Below are 23330 nucleotides of genomic sequence, written 5' to 3'. Positions count from 1 at the left end.
CTCCTGTATCCCCGAAGTTTACTCTCACCGTGAAGGAGTATCTACCCTTTTTACGTCGTACTGACGACAGCGCCGGGAGACAGTTTTATCACAAGGAGAAAACGTCACGAAACAAAGGTTCAAGCTGCGTCCATCAAGCAAAACCCCAGTGCTAATTGCCTTTAACTTTTAAACCCGTTGCTACGGGCGCGGGTGTAATACACACTAATGATGCGTTTCGGGAATCCCTCCGCAGACCAGCTGTCGGGCTAATTTCTCAAAGGAAGTTAGCTGCAAGTTTAAAGTTGTAGATAGCATAGAAAACCAAAACTCAGACTTCTCTCTATACAGAAAAATTCTAAACTTAATGTTCATCGGTTTAATTTAATCAAGTATCTTTAACTGTCATATATTAACAGCAAATCATTTTATTCCAATATCTTCCTAAAGTGACCTTTTCAAATTAAAATTACTTAACATTGGGTTTTGATGCATCTAGAAAAACGATGTTCTCCCACAGTAAATATTTACATCAAATAGTTAATACTGACGATGAACAGTATCGTCCAGTTGAAAATCTATCAATTTTGTTATCGCCTGGAAAAGTAATGTTCCCTCAATAAATGTTGAATCATACCAAATATATTCAGATATGTTAAATGATAATAAATAAGTTGGTGTTCAACCAATGGCCAACACTATCCTTAAATGATATTTTCCAATTGGTATGTATATAATGTAATATTTTTATAGTTTGCAGAAAGATAATGTTCTTCCCGTCAAAAATAGCTCATGCTAACAGTGCAACTCAAAGCCATATAATGCAATGAGTACATCCCGAAACTGATTTTTAATGGTTTAAGAAAGTGGCTCTGGGACACCTTTACAGAAGTTTAATAAAAAGCAATCAAGTCCCTACTAGGACATGCCTTGCCCTGGGATTGAAAATAAAGGAAGAGCGTCCTATCCAGGGGGGAGGGAGCGGGAGTCTCGTACTCTCAGTCGCTTCACTCCACAGAAGCTGGCATAAGAACCGGTTTGATGGGCCACAAGGCTCGGGACAGACTTTAATTTTAAATGTTGATAATTGGTGGAATGGACTCAAAGCGTTGACTGCTCACTTATTTCAAATGCATAATAAGAAGACACAAAAGACTGCAAACGCTGGAAACAGGAGCAACAATGAGTAATCGGTGAGGACTGGCTCACGGACCTCTGGCGACGTTGAGTTGTTGATGTCATTCGACCAGATTTTCAATGATCTTCCTATATGCTGATACATCACCACCTTTGATTTGTCCAAGAGCCGTGGTGTTGTCAGCAAGTTTAAATATGGCATTGGAGTTGTGCTTAGCCACACAGTCATAGGTATAAAGCAAGCAGAGCAGGGGATTAAGCACACAGCCTAGTGGAGCGCCTGTGCTGGTGGTGGTTGTCGAGGAGATGTTGTTGAAAATCCAAATTGACTGGGGTCTGCAAGTGAGGAAGTTGAGGATCCAGTTCTATAGGAAGGTATCAAGTCCCAAGTCTTGGAGCTTAGTGATGAGTTTTGAGGGGATGATAGTGTTGAATGCTGGGCTGTGGTCAATGAAGGGGATCCCAGCGTATGCATCTTTGTTGTCCAGATGTTCCACAATTGAGTGAAGGGCCAGTGAAAGAGGTGGGCAAGTGGAGTGGATCCAAATTACTCCTCAGGCAGGAGTCGATGTGTCAATTTCATCAACTTTGCCTCTAACTTCCACCCTGCCGTTAAATTCACTTGGTCCACACCTTAACAACAGGAATTCTGCAGATGCTGGAAATTCAAGCAACACACGTCAAAGTTGCTGGTGAACGCAGCAGGCCAGGCAGCATCTCTAGGAAGAGGTACAGTCGACGCTTCAGGCCGAGACCCTTCGTCAGGACTAACTGAAGGAGTCCTGACGAAGGGTCTCAGCCTGAAACGTCGACTGTACCTCTTCCTAGAGATGCTGCCTGGCCTGCTGCATTCACCAGCAACTTTGATGTGTGGTCCACACTTTCCCCCTTTCTCAATATTTCTGTCTCCATCTCTAGAGACAAACTGTCATCTGAAATCTTTTATAAACCCACCAATTCCCATGGGTGGGAAAAGTCAAGGGCTGGAGAAGAAAGAATCTGAGAGGAGAGGAGAGTGGACAAGAGAAGAAAAGGAAGGAAGAAGCCACCCAGGGGAAAGGAATAGGTAGGTCCCAAGCAGTGTAAGGTCAGAGTGCGGAATAGAGGAAGTGAGTGGGGGGGGGGGGGAGGGTGGAATTTGTTCACTGGAAGTTCGAGAAATCAAGGTACGTGCCAACAGGTTGGAAGATACCTAGACCCAAGTGTAAGGTATTGCTCCTCCAACAACACCTTATAGGAACGGGAATGGGAATGGGAATTAAAATGTTTGAACACCAGGAAATCCTGCTTGAGGTGAATGGTGTGAAGGTCCTCTCCTATCAGATTTCTTCTCAGCCCTTGACCTTTCCCATCCACCTGGCTTCACCTATCACCTTCCAGCTAACCTCTTCCCCCCTGCCATCTTTTTATTCTGGTATCTTCCCCATTCTTCTCAATCCTGATTAAGGGTGTCAGTCAAAACAACAACTGTTTACTCATTTCTATAGATACTGCATGACCTGCTGAGTTCCTCCAGCGTTTCGAGTGTGTTGCTTTGATTTCCAGCATCTGCAGACTTTTTCGTGATTGTGATAAATACTTTAACATATGAGTAATGTAACCATTGAACAATTAATAGGTCTCCCAAAATGAGGTGGCACAGTGAATCAACTCAATCTTCAATCATACCCTCTTCACCTCCTCTTGCAAGAGTGCATACCCACAGTTAGGTCAGTCCCTTGATCTGAAAAATTATAGCTCTTCAATTTCTCCTCATTTAATGTGTTGCGTTCCCAAACACAGAGAAATCAGGGAGACCTGCTATTAATCCTCCTCCCTTTTCTCCTCCCTTTTCTCTGCCTCATGCCCAGGGGGCACTGAATTTCACAGTTACCACTACAAACAAGAAGGCTGGGCAGGAGGTTTCATCAGAGGTGTAACAAAGGGGGAGAAGGAGTAGGTTATGCACTTACGCTGAATTAGAACAATGTGAGAAGACACTAAACAGCAGCTGTGTTAAGTAGCCTGCTTGTGCATTCAGCTTCTGTGTAATTAAATGCATTGACTCATTGACTAAATGTGCCACATCTACTTAAAACTAAAGGCTGATTTATACTTGTGCATACTAGCTTACACCGTAGCCTACGCAAGTGGGCTACGCCGTTGTGAGCATTTATACTTGTGCATTGGTGTGTCTGCATCTCTCTGCAATTCACCGCCAAAACACTAGTTGGCGGTGAGGTTTCTATGCCACTGTGTTGAGTTCCTTCGTGTTGAAACGCAACACGAAGAAACTCAAACTTCAAACAATGGCGACTGAAACTGAAGGAGGGTAAATTTTCTGTGCTTGTCCGGCCACTGAGAGACATGGACGAGGAAATACATTTCAAATATTTTTGGATGTCGGCAGGTAGATTTGACGATTTGGTTCATCGTCTCCAACCACTTATTTTGCATCAGTGTACGCACAGTATACTCAGAGACTGGCAATCACCATTCGAGTTTTAGCTTCAGGTGGAAGTCGACAGGCTGTAGCAGCTAGCTACAAGCTGGCGTCAAGCACAGGGTCTTCCATAGTTTAGGAGGTCTGTAAAGCTTTATGGAAAGCATTGCAGCCAGAGTTCCTTCCCTGCCCTTCAGTCGCCCAATGGGAAGCTATTGCAGCGTAGGAGGAAATGCGATGCTACAAAGCGGACCAATCACAGTTGTTCGGTCTGCATCGCAGCGATGCGTAGTTACATTTTGAGAGAGTTGCACGTTAGGCTACAGTGTAGGGTTCGGCATAGAGTACAGCATAGGGTACACAGTTACGCCGTATCTACGGCTTACATTTGACGCACAAGTATAAATCAGCCTTAGGGGTCGATACTGTAAATCAATTTCCTTCCATTACTATTGCCAGGAACGGAAGGACACCTGAAGTGATTAATGTTACTCTGCAAGAAGCTGCTTGGATTTTATAAAACCTTTCCAGAATTCTGAAAATCAAATTCCAAAAAATTATTATTTTAAAGATGACGTTTATTTGTCACATGTACATCAAACGTACAGCAAAATGTGTTGTTTTTGCATCAACAACCAACACAGTCTGAGAATGCGCTGGGTGTAGCCCACAAATGTTGCAGCGCCTTGGCACCCCCACTACGTTTTTCTGTAGAGGTCAAATGTAGAAACTGTTCTTTATCCCAGGATGGACTGATATCCTGCAGCCAGTTTAATTCAACCATCTATTCCCCTCATGGAATTTGGTAGATTTTGAAAGGCCAGCCTTCGGTGTGTTATACTGGGTCTGTGGATTTTGCACTCAAATCCTCTGATTTCTTCTTCTTCTTGCCCATACTGGGCCAACCACCGCCACTGGGCTATAAACATGCAGGAGCAGTGTGTGGTTAAGTGCCTTGCTCAAGGACACGCATGCTGCCTCAGCTGAGGCTCGAATTAACAACCTTCAGATCACTAGCCCAAAGCCTTAACCACCTGACCACATGCCAAGTGATTGATTTATGTCTTTTTTTGCTACTTTCATCCACCTTCTTCCTCCAAAAAAATGGCAATGCTGCAGAGAAAATGTAATCATATTTTAAATTTTGCACATTCCCCTCCCACCAAACTGCATATGTGAAGATTCCTTCAAGTCCCAGTCCAGAAGATAGCCTGACACTCCAGTGTTATACCGAGGGAGTGTGCAACACTGCTTCTCTAAGGCTTCCTCTGCTTCTTCTAACAAATGTTAGAGATCCCATGGGAACTAATTTGACAAAAAGTAGCCCCAGCCAATAATTATCCCTCAATCAACATCTATTTGGTTATGACAAACAAGAGAAAACCTACAGATGCTAGAAAAAAGAAGAGTATAGAACACACAAAATGCTGGGGGAACTCGGTTGGCCGGGCAGCATCTATGGAAAAAAGTACAGTCGACGTTTCGGGCTGAGACCCTTCAGCAGGATTGGATGAGGAGTAGAGTTAAAAGGTGGAGGGAGGGCAGGGAGAAACACAAGGTGATAGGCGAAACCGGGAGTGGCAGGGGTGAAGTAAAGAGCTGAGAAGTTGATTGGTGAAAGAGATACAGGGCAGGAGAAGGGGGAATCTAATAGGAGAGGACAGAAGGCCGTGGAAGGAAAAAAAGGGGAGACGAGCACCAGAGGGGGGTGAATTTGTTTCTATTTTAAGTTCTGTTTGGTTATTAGCTCTTAATTGTCAGAGCATGCTATGTGCAAAGTAGTTGCAGTAATTCAGATATTACAATGGTGAAGACACAACAGAAAAAAATTCATTGGGTGTAAAGCATTCTGGGGTGAACCGAAAAAAGTATAAAATCTATTATAAAAAATAAAATACAAATGTATCTTAATTTCCATTTGACCCTGTAAGAAATGGGAACGTTCAGCACTTTCTTCATGAGGAGCAGTATACAGGCTAGTAAGGGGAAATCAGTACATGCTCTTTCAAAATATAAGTGCAAATACAGTGGGTGAATGCCCACTTTCTATGGTTTATCATTCAGTAATTCCAGGAAATGAAATCTCTGAGTAGGTTTGTACGTATCAATGTCCACTGCCTAAAGACTACTTCAGATATAATTTGGAGTTTTAATTATTATTCTTTTCCCATTAATTATTAATCTTCCCTCTGATTTACAAAGTCCTTATGTAACTTCACTGTTCTATGTTGATGTGTTTGTATCAGTTCATGAAGACAAAGAAGGACACCATTTCAATGGATGATAGCAAGAGTCCTGACTCAAACAAGAACAAGAAAAGAATGAGAATTTCTCAAAGCGTGGTACTCTGCAGGAGGATCCATCAACAAACACATCGACATAGATGCAGATTGTAAACCTTTATGGAGAAAAGAGAAACAATGATGTCAACAATCAACGAATCACCAGTAATTTCGGGATCTGGATGGTGAAGCAAATACTTCAATGAACCTCCCTTGAAGCTAGCCAATCAGAATCTTCCACAGCTAAACTGTTTACAATGTTTCAAACCAGCCAGCCAGATCACAACACCTAATCAATATCCATTCGGACACTGGAGGAGTATATAAGCCGGCATTCTGAGGAGACAACCCCACATCTACACAATGGTGATGGCTTCTCGTTTGCAGCTGAAACATCTGCAAACATTTTGTCAGGCTCAGCAACCAAACAAATTTCCAAATAACCAACATGAGCTACCAATATTCCACAATATTTCAAACAACAAACCGTGCAAATACAAAAGAGAAAAATAATACTAATAAATTTTGAGAACATGAGATGAAGAGTCCTTGAAAATGCATCCATAGGCTGTGGGGAACCATTCAGTGATGGGGCAAGTGAAATTGAGTGAAGTTAGCTCCTCTGGTTCAAGAACCTGATGGCTGAGGGCTAATAACTGTTCCTGAACCTGGTGGTGTGAGTCCTGAAGCTCCTGTACCTGCTTCCTAATGGAAGTAGTGAGAAGTGAGCATGGTCTGGGTGGTGGGGGTCTTTGTTGATGAAGGCTGTTTTCCTGCAACAGTGCTCTGCGTAGATGTGCTCAATGGTTGGGAGGGTTTCAGCTGTGATGGACTGGGCCACATTAACCACTTTTTGTGGGATTTTCTGTTCAAGGACATTAGTGTTTCCAAACCAGGCTGTGATGCAGCCAGTCAACACACTCTTCACCACACATCTATAGAAGTTTGTCAAAGTTTTAGATGTCGTGCTGAATCTTCACAAACATTGAAGGAAATAGAGGCACAGCCGTGCTTTTTTCATAATTGTACTTACACAGGACAGCTACTCTGAAATGATAATACCTAGGAATTTAAAGTTGCTGACCGTCTCTACCTCGGGCTGCCCCCCCCCCCCCCGATGAGGACTGGCTCATGAATCTCTGGTTTCTTTCTCCTGAAAATAATAATCAGCTCCTTGGTCTTACTGACATTGTTTAAGAAAGGAAGGAGAGGTCCTTTGCTTCAGTACTCACTACGGAAAAGGACCTTGGCTTTGCTTCAGTACTCACTACAGAAAAGGACTTTGGCTTTGCTTCAGTACTCACTACAGAAAAGGACCTTGGCAATTGCAGCGATGACTTACAGCAGATTGAAAAGCTTGAGCATATGGACATTAAGAAAGAGGATGTACTGGAGCTTTTGGAAAGCTTCAAGTTGGATAAGTCTCCGGGACCGGATAAGACGTACCTCAGGCTACAGTGGGAGGCAAGGGAGGAGGTTGCTGAGCCTCTGGCAATGATCTTTGCATCATCAATGGGGACAGGACAGGTTCTGGAGGATTGGAGGGTTGTGGATGTTGTTCCTTTATTCAAGAAAGGGAGTAGAGATAGCCCAGGAAATTATAGACCAGTGACTCTTACTTCAGTGGTTGGTAAGTTGATGGAGAAGATCCTGAGAGGCAGGATTTATGAATATTTGGAGAGGCATAATATGATTAGGAATAGTCAGCATGGCTTTGTGAAAGGCAGGTCATGCCTTATGAGCCTGATTGAATTTTGTGAGGATGTGACTAAAAACATTGATAAAAGTAGAGCAGTAGATGTAGTATATATGGATTTCAGCAAGGCATTTGATAAGGTACCCCATACAAGACGAATTGAGAAAGTAAGGAGGCATGGGATCCAAGGGAACCTTGTTTTGTGGATCCGGAATTGGCTTGCTCACAGAAGGCAAAGAGTGGTTGTAGACGGATCATGGAGGTCAGTGACCAGTGGTGTGCCTCAGGGATCTGTTCTGGCACCCATTCTCTTCACCATTTTTATAAATGAACTGGATGAGGAAGTGCAGGGATGGGTTAGTAAATTTGCTGATGACGTAAAGGTTTGGGGTAAGGGTCGCCAACCCGTCGATCTTTGAGACTTTCCCAGTAGACCCTGAAGAAAACTCAAAAATAAATACCCAAACACTGTTGTAACGTGAGCATTATAAAAGTAAATAATACTATTTAGGATAATGGTAATATAACAATATTTTCACTAAAAAGCTGTTTGTAAAGAGAGATTGTTTCCGGGTTGCGGGGGTTTAGTTCCGTTCTTTCTGCCCAGAGCGCATGTGTGTAGTTCCCCCACCATGCACCGCGTTTTCAGCGTAGCTTGTGCTGCATCAAAGTGACCAATCAGATTAGGTAAGAGTACAGACTGTCGCAAACATCAATATACGGCAGTGTCCCCAACCTCCGGGCCGCGAAGCGTACAGGGGTGCAGCGGTAGTCGGGATGCACACAGCACATTTTTAAGAAAAGAAAGCCGAAATAAACCAGCTAACTAATTAGGTGCTGCCCAGCACGTGAATGTCGGCTCAGATCAGAAGCGACACAATTGGCAATCGATCGTGATATCCTGATAGCATAGTAGAGGCTCCACGAAAGAAGGCGAAAACATACAAATTCCATCCAGAATGGGAAGAGGAATTTCTATTTACCTTGGTGAAAGACAAGTGCGTATGTATGTTGTGCTACCAAACATAAGCACTGACTAAAAGAGGGAATCTGGAGCAGCACCACAACACCAACCACCAGGAATTTAAAGACACCTACCCCCCCCCCCCCCAAAGAGCACAATTTGTGCCAGGAAAGTTCAGCTGAAATTGGGGTTGAAGGCCCAACAATCATTTTCCACAAAACATGCTGCTCAAAATAAGACTGCTATTGAAGCATCATTTCGTGTAACTCACCTTTTGGCTAAACACAAGAAGCCTTTTACAGGTGGCGATTTAATCAAGGAAGCAATGGTCATTACTGCAGAGACTGTTTTTAATGACTTTAAAAACAAAAACAGCATCACAACCGCAATACATAATACACCGCTTGGCCCTGCAGCAGCGACAAGGAGGGTAGAGTCACCGTCAGAAGACGTGAGTATTTTTCACTACAGTTTGATGAATCCCTGGATGTAATGCAAACAGCTCAGCTTGTTGTATTTGTCAGAATGGTTTTCCAGGATTTTACAACAAAGGAGGACTTCCTCACTCTTTTGCAATTAAAGGAAAGAACGAGAGGTGAGGATATTTACAATGAGTTTTAAAAAATATGTCCGTGAAAATGGCATCCCCATTCATAAACAGGTGGCAATTACTACTGATGGGGCTTTGCAATGCACGGTGTGTGCGTTAGTTTTATAGCACTAAAAGTCAGTGCCTACTTCTGGTCAACTTATCTATGTGAAACTACATTTTCACAGATGAAAATTATTAAATCTAAGTACAGGAGCTGACTTACTGACAGACACCTCACTAGGGTTGCCAACTTTCTCATTCCCAAATAACGGACAAAAGTAGCTGTCAAATCTCGGAACATTTGTGTTTACCCCGAGAAAGACTACCATGACCATGAAGCCTTGAGTGGGCACCTATGTGCGCATGTGCGTATGTGCCGATTTTTTTACACCACGAATCGGTTTTGGCTTAATCTTCATTATTTCTACTTTATATAGGCTGTGTATTTATCATATCATTCCTGCTTTTACTATATATTAATATTATTTTAGGTTTTATGTGTTATTTGGTATGATTTGGTAGGTTATTTTTTTGGGTCTGGGAATGCTCAAAATTTTTTTCCATATAAATTGCTTCTTCGACGTAAAGCATTTCGGCACGAATGGTTTCATAGGAACGTTCTACCTTAGCGGGGGGGGGGGGGAATACGGGACAGTTGGCAACCCTACACCTCACAGACTGTCTCAGACTGGCTGTCTGTAGTTATGAGCCAAATTTCAGGGAACTAGCAGAAAGTATTCAGCCCCAGCCATCACACTGAGTGCAACAGTCAATATTTATATATTTATTTTTTGTGTTGAAATAAAATTAAATAATGAAACTTAGAATTAAAGGTGTGAAGTATTGTAATATTCTTAAAGAAAGACAGCTATGGCCTGTTTGATATGCTAGTTACAGTGTTTTCTTGTTTGAATTAATTTGAAAGTTTGACAAAAGTATTTTGTGTAATTCAAATACAATTCGCCCAAATGAAGGGCCTCAAATTGGAAGCACAATCTGAGCTGTTTTTTCTCTAAACGATTTAGTAGGTAGATCTTGCCTTTCACTGAGGTCGAGGTAGGGGATCTTGGGCTTAAAAAGGTTGGTGACCACTAGTTTGGGGTGTTGTGGATAGTGCGGAGGGCTGTCAGAGGTTACAGTGGCACATTGATAGAATGCAAAACTGGGCTGAGAAGTGGCAGATGGAGTTCAACCCAGATAAGTGCAAAGGTGGTTCATTTTGGTAGGTCAAATATGATGGCAGAATATAGTATTAATGGTAAGATTCTTGGCAGTGTGGAGTATCAGAGGGATCTTGGGGTCCGGGTCCATAGGACACCCAAAGCTGCTGCACAAGTCGACTCTGTGGTTAAGAAGGCATACAGTGTATTGGCCTCCATCAACCATGGGATTGAGTTTAAGAGCCAAGAGGTAATGTTACAGCTATATAGGACCCTGGTCAGACCCCACTTGGAGTATTGTACTCAGTTCTGGTCACCTCACAATAGGAAGGATGTGGAAACTATAGAAAGGGTGCAGAGGAGACTTACAAGGATGTTGCCTGGATTGGGGAGATGCCTTATGAGACTAGGTTGAGTGAACTCGACCTTTTCTCCTTGGAGCATCGGAGGATGAGAGGTGACCTGATAGAGGTGTATAAGATGAGGAGAGAGGCATTGATCGTGTGGACAGCCAGAGGCTTTTTCCCAGGGCTGCAATGGCTAACACGAGAAAGCACAGTTTTAAGGTGCTTGGAAGTAGGTACAGAGGAGATGTCAGGGGTATGTTTTTTACGCAGAGTGGTGAGTGCATGGAATGGGCTGCTGGCAATGGTGGTGGAGGCAGATACAAAAGGGTTTTTTAAGAGACTCCTGGATAGGTACATGGACCTTAGAAAAATAGAGGGCTATGGGTAACCCTAGGGAATTTCTAAAGTAAGTACATGTTCAGCATAGGATTGGGGCAGAAGGGCCTGTATTGTGTTGTAGGTTTTCTATGTTTCTATGTACAACATAAGCACGACAAACCAGTAAGTAACCAGATAGGTAGGGTTAATACCTGACTTTCAAGAGCACTTGTGAGTTATGTTCCGGCTGGACTTCGTCCTTAAACTGCTGGAGAACAGTGCGGAAAGAACAGGTACTGTTTTCTCCCGGTAGGGATTAGTTTTTAGTTCCAAGTGCTCCTGCCACGTTTTGTCACCCTGCAACCTTATCCTTCAATCTCTTTGAATTATGGAGGACAGCATGTGTATAAATGTCTCTCTCCAGCAGACTTCATCATGATCATCATGACTCCAGTATTTCTACTATTTTTTAATGTTTCTTAATTGTACATATGATTTTTTTGTGTTCTATCGTTGAGCAGCAGTGAACCATCTGATTGGCATTTCAGAGTTCTCTTTGGGAACTAGTTGACTTGATCAGCATTTGTGATCTGGCTATTGTACACGATTGCATTTAGTAAAAAAAAGGTCTGATGCCAATAGTAATTAAGATGCCGGAGCTCTTTGTTAGAAGAATTGTATAAGGCATTTGGAAAACAACAGTAGCTTTGGGCAACAGTCATCATCAGTGCTGCCTATGTGGAGATTGTATGTTGTACCCATGGCAATGTGGGGTTCCACTGGGTGCTCCAGTTTCCTCCCACATCCTAAATTTTTGCTGGCGGATTAATTGTCTGTGGTAAGCTATCCTTTATTGTAGATAGGTGGCAAAAGGGCCAAAGGTCGTTTGATTGACATGTGAGGGAGAGTAAGTAGCAGACTTTAGGGAAATGGGAGAGAGGACATGGCACCAGTGGATTTGCTGTTTCGGGAATGGGACTGAAAGGAATGCTCCTTTGAGCTGAATGGTCAACTTTATTGTAATGAAGAAAGTAAATATAAAAGGGAATTTCACAAATCAGTCTGAATTTTTGAGATTCACTTTGTCTTTCAGAGGGGCTTTTGATAAAGGACCAGGAGATTATTAAACAAGGTTAAAGTGTATAATATTGGAGGTAAAATGCTCATGCAGATTGTGGCTGATAGAAAACAGAGAGTAGGAATAAAAGTGTTCTGTACAGTTTGGGAATGCAGGAAGGATTGGTTTTGGATTGACTAGTTCTGGTGAAGGATCTGGACTTCAAACATCAACTCTATACATTTAAAGATTCAAAGTGCATACTGCCTGATCTGCTGAGTTCATGCAGTAGTCTGTTGTTTGCTCCATATTCCAGCATCTGTAGTCTCTTGTGTCCCCACTGTACCCAGGTTTGGGGGGCTAACTGTTGGCATTCTAAATCAATCATCCATATAATCATGCCAAGTGCAACATATACGTACACTTTTGAGGACAATACGATACCAAGTGGCATTATGGACTGATATAGGCTTCACAGGGTATAGACAGGTTTCGTGAACAGGTGAACACAAGGCAGATGGAATATAATGTGGGAAAATATGAGGTCTTATATTTTGTCAAGAAAAGTGGAAAAAGGAGTGCATCTTTTATATAGTGAGAATATGAAAGGTGTTCATATTCAACTTTGGAGGGATCTAATAGATGTTTATAAAAATATAGGCACAGCAATCACTCTCTTTCCCAAGGTAGCAATGTCAAATACAAGAGAGCATAACTTAAAGATGGGAGGGGGAAATCTCAAGGGAAATGCGCAGGGCACCCTTTTTACACAGAGAGTGGTGGGTGCCTCAAAACTACTGGTGGTGTAGAAGCAAACACTAGAGTGGCGTTTAAGAGGAATTTAACAGACACATGAACATGAAGAGATTGGATGATCAGCACTGCTGATATTGTAGGCTGAAGAGTCTGCTCATGTGTTGTGAATACTATGAGTTCAATTTTTGCATCAGTCACTGATAGTTGGCAAGGAGGTTCAGTGAGCCATTAAGGCAAATGGCATCTTGATTTTTATTGCAAGAGGTTTTCAGTACAAGAGTAAATATCTCTTTCTCCAATGATGTAGAAAGTTGGTGATGCCTTATCTGCAATATTATACATAATGCTAGTCTCCCATGCACAGAAGTCTTATGTTCACCAGAGGACTGCAATGGCAGTTATGAGATTAATTCCTGGGATGGTAAATTGGTTGTTTGAGGGATGATTAAACAGACTGGCTGGGTACCCTCTTAATTTAGAAGAATGAGAGTTGAGCTCATTGAAATGGATAGAATTGAATTTGATACATTCCCACACTCTTAACACCTGAGTTTTTCATCCAAGAGGGCTGTGGAGGGATTCAGTCACTGCCCATATCAAAATTTGTGATCAATAGATGTTTAAGTATAGAATAATTGTATATGAGGATAGTGCAGGAAAATAATTAGGAGGTAACAGATTAAATTCCAGAGAAAGGACAAGGAGCTGAATGGCCTATAATTTCTTGTATTCTGGGGAGTGGATTTTATAATAAAGATGCTTAAGGGCCCCTTCCAATGGTGGCTTGTTCTCATCAACTACACTACAGTGAATAAAGCAGCTAATAAATACATTCCTAGTTTTGGGGTGGGGAGGGAATAAATCTAATTAGTTGCACTTCTACCCCCTTCCAATGAAATTACAAACATCTTTTAGCAAGAGGTACAGCTAGATAGGCTGAAGAGCACTAATAAAATCCTTTCGCTCTTCTTTTTTAAAGTGGGCTGTGGTATTGCATGCGTACATAAATTAGGCAGCCGATACTATGCACCCTTTTTCAAGAATAGTGTTGCGGTGCATAGGGCGCTGATAAGCAAAAGAGCTATTAGTGTTGCACGTTTTGCAGAGACTAGAATGGGTGGGGAATGTTTGCAGGCGGCATCTCGCTGTTGCCCCCGCTGCCCAGTGATTTCCCCCGTCTGCTCCCGGGCTGTCGTGAGGTTGCTGCGCCGAGCGTGTGCATGTCCTTTTAAAAAGTAACGTGCATTTCTCCCCTCCCTGGCTTGCCCCGGAAGTAGTGCTGGCGGCGAGGGGAGTGAGGAAGATGGCAGAGTCGGAAGAGGAGGTGAAGTTTTTGGTTCAAAGGGTTGTCAAAGACATTGCCAACGCTTTTAGGAGGAACCCCAACATGTAAGGAACGGCAGAGGTAGCCACAGCCTATTCCCCGCAAACCCGACCAGGCCAGGCACCGCCCAAAACCGGCCGGAATCAGCGCAGCAAATTAAAAGGATGGGATTTTTTTTTGGGGGGGGGGGAGAGAGACTGTTGTTGGAAGGAAGAGTTGGAGGTTAATCTAAAGAGGACAAGGGCGGAGCATGCCTTTGGGAGAAGAAATTGAGCAGAAGTTGGGTTGTTCGAAAGAATTTAATCTGTTAATACCGAGCGGGGCGGTGGAGGGGGGTGGATTTCAAAAATTGCATTTAATTGTCGGTTTAAAGACAGTCGCAGCTCGTCCGTGCACGAACCAGCTTCCTTGTGAGGCCACGGATAAGAGAAAATGATCTCTTGTTATCCTGGTGTCCGTCTGTTTTCATTTATGTTGAGGAATTCTGCGGCTTTGCCTGCCGTTCAGATTTAATAGCGGCTGCATTCCTGCAAATTGGAGGTTATAGATGTATGTTGTGTGTGTGTTGGCCTACTGCTGGTATTTACTTCTGTTGGCGTATTGATCCATTGCTGATAGGTGGTATTTTAATTTGCAGTGGGTGTAAATACTTGCAGAACGCCAAAATCTCCAATGAGGAACTGCATGCAGAAGATTGGCTCCAGTGTGAAGGTGGTGTAACTTGCTTTCTCCTGTGTTTTCTTTTTCAGTGATGAGATTGGATTGATTCCATGTCTTGAAGCCAGGTGCAACCGGAGTCCAGTAGTACTGGTGGAAAATAAACTTGGTCTAGAAAGCTGGTGCGTTAAACTACTCTTGCCCTTCATTCATAGTAAACTTGTTCTCTACCGGCAGAGAAAGCTGTGGTTGGACAGGGATGGTAAGTGTCGGATATTCTGTATTAAGTGTTGAACTAGATGTGACCATCAAAGAGTAAAACAATTTTTTTTGAACTGCCTGATGTAATTTGTGTAGTGTAGGATAGCAACTGTTTGAGGTTGTCTAATCCCTTTAATATAGTATAACTGGGCAAGATCTTTCACGAGCACACTTTCAAACAAAATGTGATAACCAGAGAATAGACGGCAAAGTGCGGTTGATGTGGAAGGGGTAAAGGAGAGGTGAGAGGAGGGATTTTTGGAGGGAATTCCAAAAGTTAGGGTGGGAATTAGTGATGTCATAGAGTTGTACAGCACAGAAATGAATCCTTTGACTCATTATGTCTATGCTGACCTTTTGCCCATGTATACTAATCTATTTCCCTTCATTAGGAGTGCATCTTTTTGAAGCATTGTGTCTCTCAATGCTTCAAAATAATAATCGTTTGCCTCCACCCCTTTGGGCGCTGTGTACCAGAAGTAAATGACTGTTTTTTAAAAAAACTGATATTTTGCTCCTCGTGTCCTCTTTAAAATGCAGTGGCTTCACCTATATGCACACCCTCTGGGAATGAGATTTTTGGCTATGTAAGGTTGATACCTCCCATAGATGAAACAATTGAAAAGTCCTGGAATGAGCAAGAGTATTGTGATTTTCAACAATTAAAGGGCAAGAAGAGATCGAATGGGCAGAAATATAAGACATAATTTGCAACCACCGACATTGAGTTGGGGTTCACTTTGAGGCTGATCTGACATAATGACGGAAAGTTTTTACCATACTTTGTGCCCTGCGTTTGGTTGACAATAAAGGCGTTGTTACAGTTTCCCTTAAATTTCAAACGCCTCTGCTGTTTTATTTACGAAAACCTGTGCTGAGGTGACCATAATTGGAACAGCGAGGCGCTGTAATTTTATGGGGCTGTAGGCAGTTGCAGAGAGAGAAGAAAAGATTGAAATTTTCCCTGATATTCCTGGGTCCGCATCCTCTCCAGGTCTGGGAGCAGAGGGTAGTATAGAGGTGATTGACTGCCCAGTAATAGATGGTGTGCGTCACTATCATTTATCTTGGGCTATTGGTTCTACTGTCTATACGTGAGTAGGTCAGTTTTATTGCATTTTCCAAGCTTTTGGTTAATCTGCCATGACTCTTTACCCTCATTCTGTTTCCAGACTGCTATTGTGCTTTCCTTTTCATCAAATTCCATATATCCATCACTGTCATTCCAGAGAAGGAGCTCCTTACTTTTTTGTGCCTTGAACCAGTACCAATAAGCAAGGGGGGTCTGTGCACCCTAGGTTGGGACTCCTGTTCCAAACCCATGAGATTCATGGTTTTTCATGTGGGCCAAATCACCCTTCAGATTTTCTGCTCATCTCCTGAGGAAAATAGTGATTTGTTCAGCATTTGTGATAGCAGTAGTACTTATGAACGTGCTGGTATTAAGAACTTGGGGAAAGCTAATGAAAAGGTGGACTGTCGTTTCTTTGTAAATGGCTTGTTGGCAGTTTCAGTGATGTGCTGGTTATAATGTAGGAACGTGGTAGCCAGTTCACACACACAAAGTTCCCACAAAAGGTAATGAGCAGATTATTTGTTTTAGTAATGTCAACTGAGGAATAAATGTTGGTCAGGATACCACATAATCTTTCGGACTCTTTCAAAATAAGTTTTTTTTGAAAGAGTTTAATCCATCTGATTAAACATCAACCTGCTCAAAGGTTCACCTGAAAGATAGGACCTCGGGCAGTGCTGTCTCCCTTGCTATTGCAATGAAATGTTAGCCGAGAGGGATACTTGAACCTATAACCTTCTAGTTCAGTAGGTGAGAGGGCAAGCCATTGTGTCTCAATAACAGTCCTATTTTAAGTTGCTTCTATTAGCCAGTGGTGTTCCCATTTGTATTTTATACAATATTTTTTGTTAATATCTACATATACAATTAGCAAATCCCTCCAGTTGTAAAGGAAAAGTTAATTTTATGAAGCCTCTTGTGAGAGGTTGTTAGATAATAAATATTTTCTATTCTGGTTTATTAAGCAACAATTTTACAGAATTCTTTTGAGGACAATTAACTTTTATTAAATAGAATGAGCTCACCTTACTCTGTTGAAGTTCATGAAAGGAGCAGCTGTTTATGACATGTCCGGTATCCAGAAATTCCAGTGTTAATTATGTTCACTTGTGCCTCTGATGTCATCAGGAGTCATTTAAGTAAGGGAGATTTGTTCCTGGCTTAACATTTGATAGAGGTTATACTGTTGGTAGCTGCTTTATTCTAATTAATATCTTGCCTTTAAGGAGCAAGCAGTTACCAAGAATATTGTGTGGTCTGATGACTCCTGCCTGTTTGTTTTTTTTAAATTAAAACGCCTCTCTAATATTGCACCAATTTCTACTTCACCTCCTCCTCCTGCAATAAATTAACATATGCCTTGTGTTTCTCAATATTCTCTGACTGAATTCAACCTATTTGCATCTTCACCAGATCTTGAAGGCATTCTATTTATTTCTCTTTGATCTATTTTCTTTCTCAGGCACATCAATATCACCTTGATAATCCTGCCAGCCAGCTACACTAGATAATTCACTGTACCCAATTAACTTACCAACCAATGTTTCTTTGAAAGGTGGGAGAGCATGGCGAAGCCCATATGGTCACAACAGAAGTGTAATTTCTACACACAGTGCAGTTACGATCGGGATCAAAGCTAGATCTCTGGAACTGTGAGGCAGCAGAACTACCTGCTTTAAAACGCTCCAAACATAAGTGATTAGTATTCTCACGTCTGAGCTGCAGATTGTGTTCAAATCCTAAATCCTCTGCTTTGTGATTCCTTCTCGTTCTACTTCCAAAACAATCACCCACTCCATCAGTCACTGCAGCCATACAGTGCAGTATTGAGGATGTGCTGCACCACCAAAGGTACTTAGGGGTGAGATGGTTAAGGTTTTGGAGTCAGTGTCACACAACATGGATACACACCCTTTAACCTAATGAGTCTATGCCAACTATGATACTCATCCAAAGGAACACGCGCAAAATGCTGGAGGAACTCAGCAGGTCAGGCAGCAAAAGAGTAAACAGTCAACGTTTCATTACCCATCTGGCTAGTCCCAATTTCTTGCATTCAGCCCATATCCCTCTAAGCCATGTACCGATCCATAACACCATAAGATATAGCAGCAGAAGCAGGCCATTCGACCCATTGAGTCTGCTCCACCATTCAATCATGGCCTGATCCAATTCTTCCAGTCATCCCCACTCCCCTGCCTTCTCCCCATACCCTTTGATGGCCTGGCTAATCAAGAACCTATCTCTCTCTGCCTTAAATGTACCCAATGGCTTAGCCTCCACAGCCGCTCATGGCAACAAATTCCACACATTTACCACCCTCTGACTAAAGTAATGTCTCCACACCTTAGTTCTAAATGGACGTCCTTCAATCCTGAAGTCATGCCCTCTTGTCCTAGACTCCCCTACCATTGGAAATTACTTTACCATATCTAATCTGTTCAGGCCTTGTAACATTTGGAATGTTTCTATGAGATCTCCCCCTCATTCTCCTGAACTCTAGGGAATACAGCCCAAAAGCTGCCTGATATTCCTCGTACAGTAACCCTTTCATTCCTGGAATCATTCTTGTGAATCTTTTGAACCCTCTCCAATGTCAGTATATCCTTTTCTAAAATAAAGAGCCCAAAACTGCACACAATACTCCAAGTGTGGTCTCATGAGCGCCTTATAGAGCCTCAACATCACATCCCTGCTCCTATATTCTATACCTCTAGAAATGAATGCCAACATTGCATTCGCCTTCTTCACCACTGACTCAACCTGGAGGTTAACCTTTAGAGTATCTTGCACAAGGACTCCCAAATCCCTCTACATCTCTGCATTTTAAGTTCTCTCCCCATCTAAATAATAGTTTGCCCATTTTTTTTTCCACTAAAGTGAATGACCATATACTTTCCAACATTGTATTTCATTTGCCACCTTTGCCTAGTCCCCTAAACTATCTAAGTCTCTCTGCAGGCCGTCTATTTCCTCAACACTACCCACTCCTCCACCTATCTTTGTATCATCAGCAAATTTAGCCACAAATCCATTAATCCCATGGTCCAAATCATTGTCATGCATCATAAAAAGCGGCGGTCCCAATACCAACCCCAGTGGAATTCCACTGGTAACCGGCACCAACCAGAATAGGATCCCTTTATTCCCACTCTGTTTTCTGCCGACCAGCCAATACTCCACCCATGCCAGTAACTCCCCTGTAATTCCTTGGGCTCTTATCTTGCTAAGCAGTCTCATGTACGGCACCTTGTCAAAAGTCTTCTGAAAATCCAAGTACACCATGTCTACTGCATCTCCTTTGTCTACCCTGCTTGTAATTTCCTCAAAAAATTGCGGTAAGTTTGTCAGGTAGGATTTTCCTTTCAGAAACCATGCTGGCGTTGGCCTATCTTGTCACGTGCCTCCAGGTACTCCGTAATCTCATCCCTAACAATTGATTCCAACAACTTCCCAACCACTGATGTCAGGTTAACAGATCTATAATTTCCTTTCTGCTGCCTCCCACCTTTCTTAAATAGCGGAGAAGCATTTGCAATTTTCCAGTTAGCCAGTACAAGTGTATCATTTCTTGTACCTGCCTCAACCACTTCTTCTGGCAGCTCATTCCATTTCCTCCTATCCTCTGCATGAAAAACATTTCTCCCATGTCCCTTTGAAATATTTCCCTGCTCACCTGAAATCTTCCTTGTACTTCCCTACCCTGGGGAAGGGACTGTTCCTATTCAAAGGTTCAATTTAACGTCAGAGAAATGTATACAATATACATCCTGAAATTCTTTTTCTTCACAAAACACCCACGAAAACGGAGAAGTGCCCCAAAGAATGAATGAAAGTTAAACATGAGAGCTCCAAAGTCCCCTCCAGCTCCCCCCTCCCACGTGTAAGCGGCAGCAAGACAATGATACCCCCGCCCCCAGCAAAAAAAAGCATGCCCGTTACCGAGCAGGAGCGTGAGCTAAGCAATAGCAAAGACACAGACGTTGCAGTTACCCCAAAGACTATCCTATCACTTTATGCCTCTTATAATTTTAAACATTTCTATAAAGCCGCCTCATCCTCGTACCCTCCGAAAACCTGCCTGGCTAGCCTCTCTAACTCAGTCCCTCTAGTCCTGGCAAAAACCTCAATTGTGTTTCTACACTCTTTCCAGTTTAACTACGTCTTTCCTATGACAGTGATCAAAACTGTCCACAGTACTCAGTATGTTCTCACAAACGACTGATACAATTGCAACTACGATCCTGGACTCAATGCAGTGACTAATGAGGCAATGTGCTAAGTAGTTTTTCACCACACTGTCTACCTTTGACATCAAGTTCATGCAGGACTTTGTCAAAGGCCTTCTAACTAGTCAACGTCCAACACCCTACCCTCGTCTACTATTTTGGCTAGCTCTTCAAACCGCTTTAAAAGGGTTATCAAACGTAAGACCACGCTGACCCCTAATCGGACTCTGTGTATCTAATTGCTGGCAAACCCTGTTCCTCAGGACTTCCTCACTACTAATATCAGGCTGACCGCCCTGTAGTTCCTGGTTTGTATTTACTGTCCTTTTTAAATAATGAAACAACATGAGCCACTTTCCAGTCTTTGGGAACTTCAGTGGATAATGATGGAGCAAATATCTCCACAAGGGCCACTGCAATTTCTTCTCTCACCTTCCACAAACTCCTAGGATGCTGTTGGTCAGGCCCTGGGAATTTATCCGTCTTAATGCCCGTAAGGCTGTAAAGCCCTCCTCCTGGTAATGTGACTGTCTTCCAAACATTACTGCTTGTTTCCATGATCTCTTGAGCAGTTGTAATTTTCACCTCCGTAACACCAAGATGAAATATTCGTTTAAAAATCCCACCCATCTCCTTCAGCTTGAGGCATAGGCAACTCTCTAAATGGAGTTATCCTCTCCCTAGCTGTTCTTTAATTTTAATGTTGCTATAGAGCACCTTTGAGTTTTCATAACCCACTTGAGTTTCCTTCCCTTGTTTCTCATTTTTACCCACACTGTGTGCTCTGCCCAAGATTGTCATCTCAAAGTACTGAAATATCCTCTATGATCAAGAAGGCAAGTCCTTCAATGCTTCCCGGCACCTCCGCCACACCTGTGGCATCTGTATCCTGGAATGCTGGGCTGCCGGACCTGCCCGTCTCTCAGGTATGTTTCTGTTATGGCTGTCACATTCAAGTCCTCAGAGCCGACCCAAGCTTTGAGCTTGGCCTTGCCTATTAAACCCTGAACATTAAAATAAATGCAATTTTGACAGGTCTTTCTTCCTCTCCCTTTACTGTGCCGCTGTCTATCCTGATGGCTAAACTTGTTCTTGCTAGTTACTACTTTATCCCATGACTTGCTCCTGCCCAGATTACCACCCCCCCCCCCACCACACCCTGCCAATCTAGTTGAAATCCTGTGCAGCATTACCAGGTTTTCCTGCAAGGATATTAGTCCGTCTCTGGTGTAAGTTCAGCCCGTCCCGCTCAGATAGGTGGCATCAACCCCAGAAAGGATCCCAATGGTGACAGAACCTGATTCCTGCCCCGTGCGCCATCTCCTTTGCCTCAACTTTATCTGGCCTTTCTCTCTATTTCTGCCACTGGGAGTAATCCAGTGATTACTACCCTTGATCATACTTGTTAACTTCTTACCAAACTCCCTATACTTATTCTGCAGGAATTTGTCCCTTTTCTTGGATGAATGTACAAGAACCAACAACAATGTTTTTTAATGTCTGAGCTTTCTTCCAGTTTTTGAAAGATTAATCCTAGAGATAACTTTAGAAATAAAAAGCTCACTATATAAAAAAACAGATGTGCTGATTAGTTACAACATTTTCAATGTTGCCTGAGTGTCATTTCTAGTTTTGTGAAAAGCACTGTTAAGTGAATATCCTTCCCTTTTGATGATGCATATTGTACTTTTGTGCTCTAGTGCTCAATTAAATATGTCTATAATTTTTTTTTAAAAGACTAGAATCTCGGTAGCATGACCACAAAACCACCTTTTAAAAGTCCATCTGCACTAATGTTCTTTCCAGATAGATCCTCCTCTAGTCTGGGCAACTGGCAAATGAGCGGAAAGTGGTTTTCACTTAACTTCCCCATCACCACACTGGGTAATTTCCTCTTCCTCCCAAACGTTGATGTATGCTGAAACCATTAATTATCCAAGGTAAAGCCTTAGGGTTCCTGCTCTCTGCCAGCACAGCACTTTGTCCTGCGTTTACTATTTACTTCACTATAATAGCTGATACACTTTACCCAAAGAATGATCTGGATGCATATAGCATCTCCATTGAGTTTTTTGTATGATATCATTAGAAATACCATACCAAAAACTGAATAAGTTGGCAAAGCCATTCTCTGTGGAGTGATGGCGAGTGCCAGTAATATTAAATCTCCACTGTAATATTGACCTTTCGCAGTTTTATCCAGATTCAAATCTTTACGACCAAACAATTTGGAAGAAATTTGCACCTCCAATTGTTAGAGTTTAGATTCTTTCCTGACCTTTGCACATTGTCCCAATGGACAGTGGTGGTGTTGCAATCAAATTACCAGACCTGATTTGTGGGTTTATAATCTATGAATAGAGTTCAAATCCTATCATGGTTTCAGTGGGATTTAAATTCCATGTTGTGATAGATTTTTTAAAAAGAATGGACCTCATTAATGATGACTAGATTGTCATTTAAAATGTACTAATTTTCACTGATGTCCTTCAGGGATGGAAACCTGGTCTGTGTGTGACTACAGACTACCCCAACCCCATGCGGTTAAGTTTAATTGCCCTCTGATTGTGGCTGATTAAGCAATCTAGTTGTACCATTATCGCCGTATTCAATCAGATTGCAGTAGTTCAAGAAAGCTTCTTAACACCATCTTCAAGGGCAGCAGATGCTGTCTTTGCCAGATAAATAATGAAGTAAAACAAAATGACATTGGTTAGTGGTACTTTTGACATGTAGAAATAAGTGTGAATTGCACCGTAATAGTCAAGAATACATATTTGGTCATTAAAGTACTCTACTGATAGTGGAATGGTCGTGTGTGCAGTGCATAGCTCAGTAGTGACACAACCTAGCCTTAGGACGGACACAACCTTTAGTTTTTCTGGAACCCCTGTAGAAGACCCTCCACTGTCCAAAGGCAGCCTGATTTTAATTTTTTCCGTTGAAGACTGAGATTTTCAGATCATAAACGAGAGAAAATCTGCAGATAATGGAAATCCAAGCAACACACAAAATGTTGGAGGAACTCAGCAGGCCAGGCAGCATCTGTGGAAGAGTACAGTAGACGTTTCAGG

General features: G+C 42.4%; 1 protein-coding gene across 2 annotated transcripts in view; it reads left to right on the top strand.

Moving 5' to 3' along the window:
- Positions 1-13998: 13998 nt before the first annotated feature.
- ptar1 (protein prenyltransferase alpha subunit repeat containing 1) overlaps positions 13999-23330 on the top strand; it is a 42163-nt gene continuing 32831 nt past the window's right edge. For both annotated transcript variants that reach the window (XM_072258104.1, XM_072258102.1), the window contains exons 1-2: positions 13999-14099; positions 14784-14953. In XM_072258104.1, coding sequence (XP_072114205.1) covers positions 14014-14099; positions 14784-14953 — 256 coding nt within the window. In that variant the 5' untranslated portion in view covers positions 13999-14013. The remainder of the gene's footprint in view (positions 14100-14783; positions 14954-23330) is intronic.

This window comes from Mobula birostris, chromosome 5, assembly GCF_030028105.1.
Source record: "Mobula birostris isolate sMobBir1 chromosome 5, sMobBir1.hap1, whole genome shotgun sequence".
Lineage (NCBI taxonomy): Eukaryota > Metazoa > Chordata > Chondrichthyes > Myliobatiformes > Myliobatidae > Mobula > Mobula birostris.
Note: the sequence above shows the minus strand (reverse complement) of the source record. Positions and strands in the feature narration are given on the sequence as shown.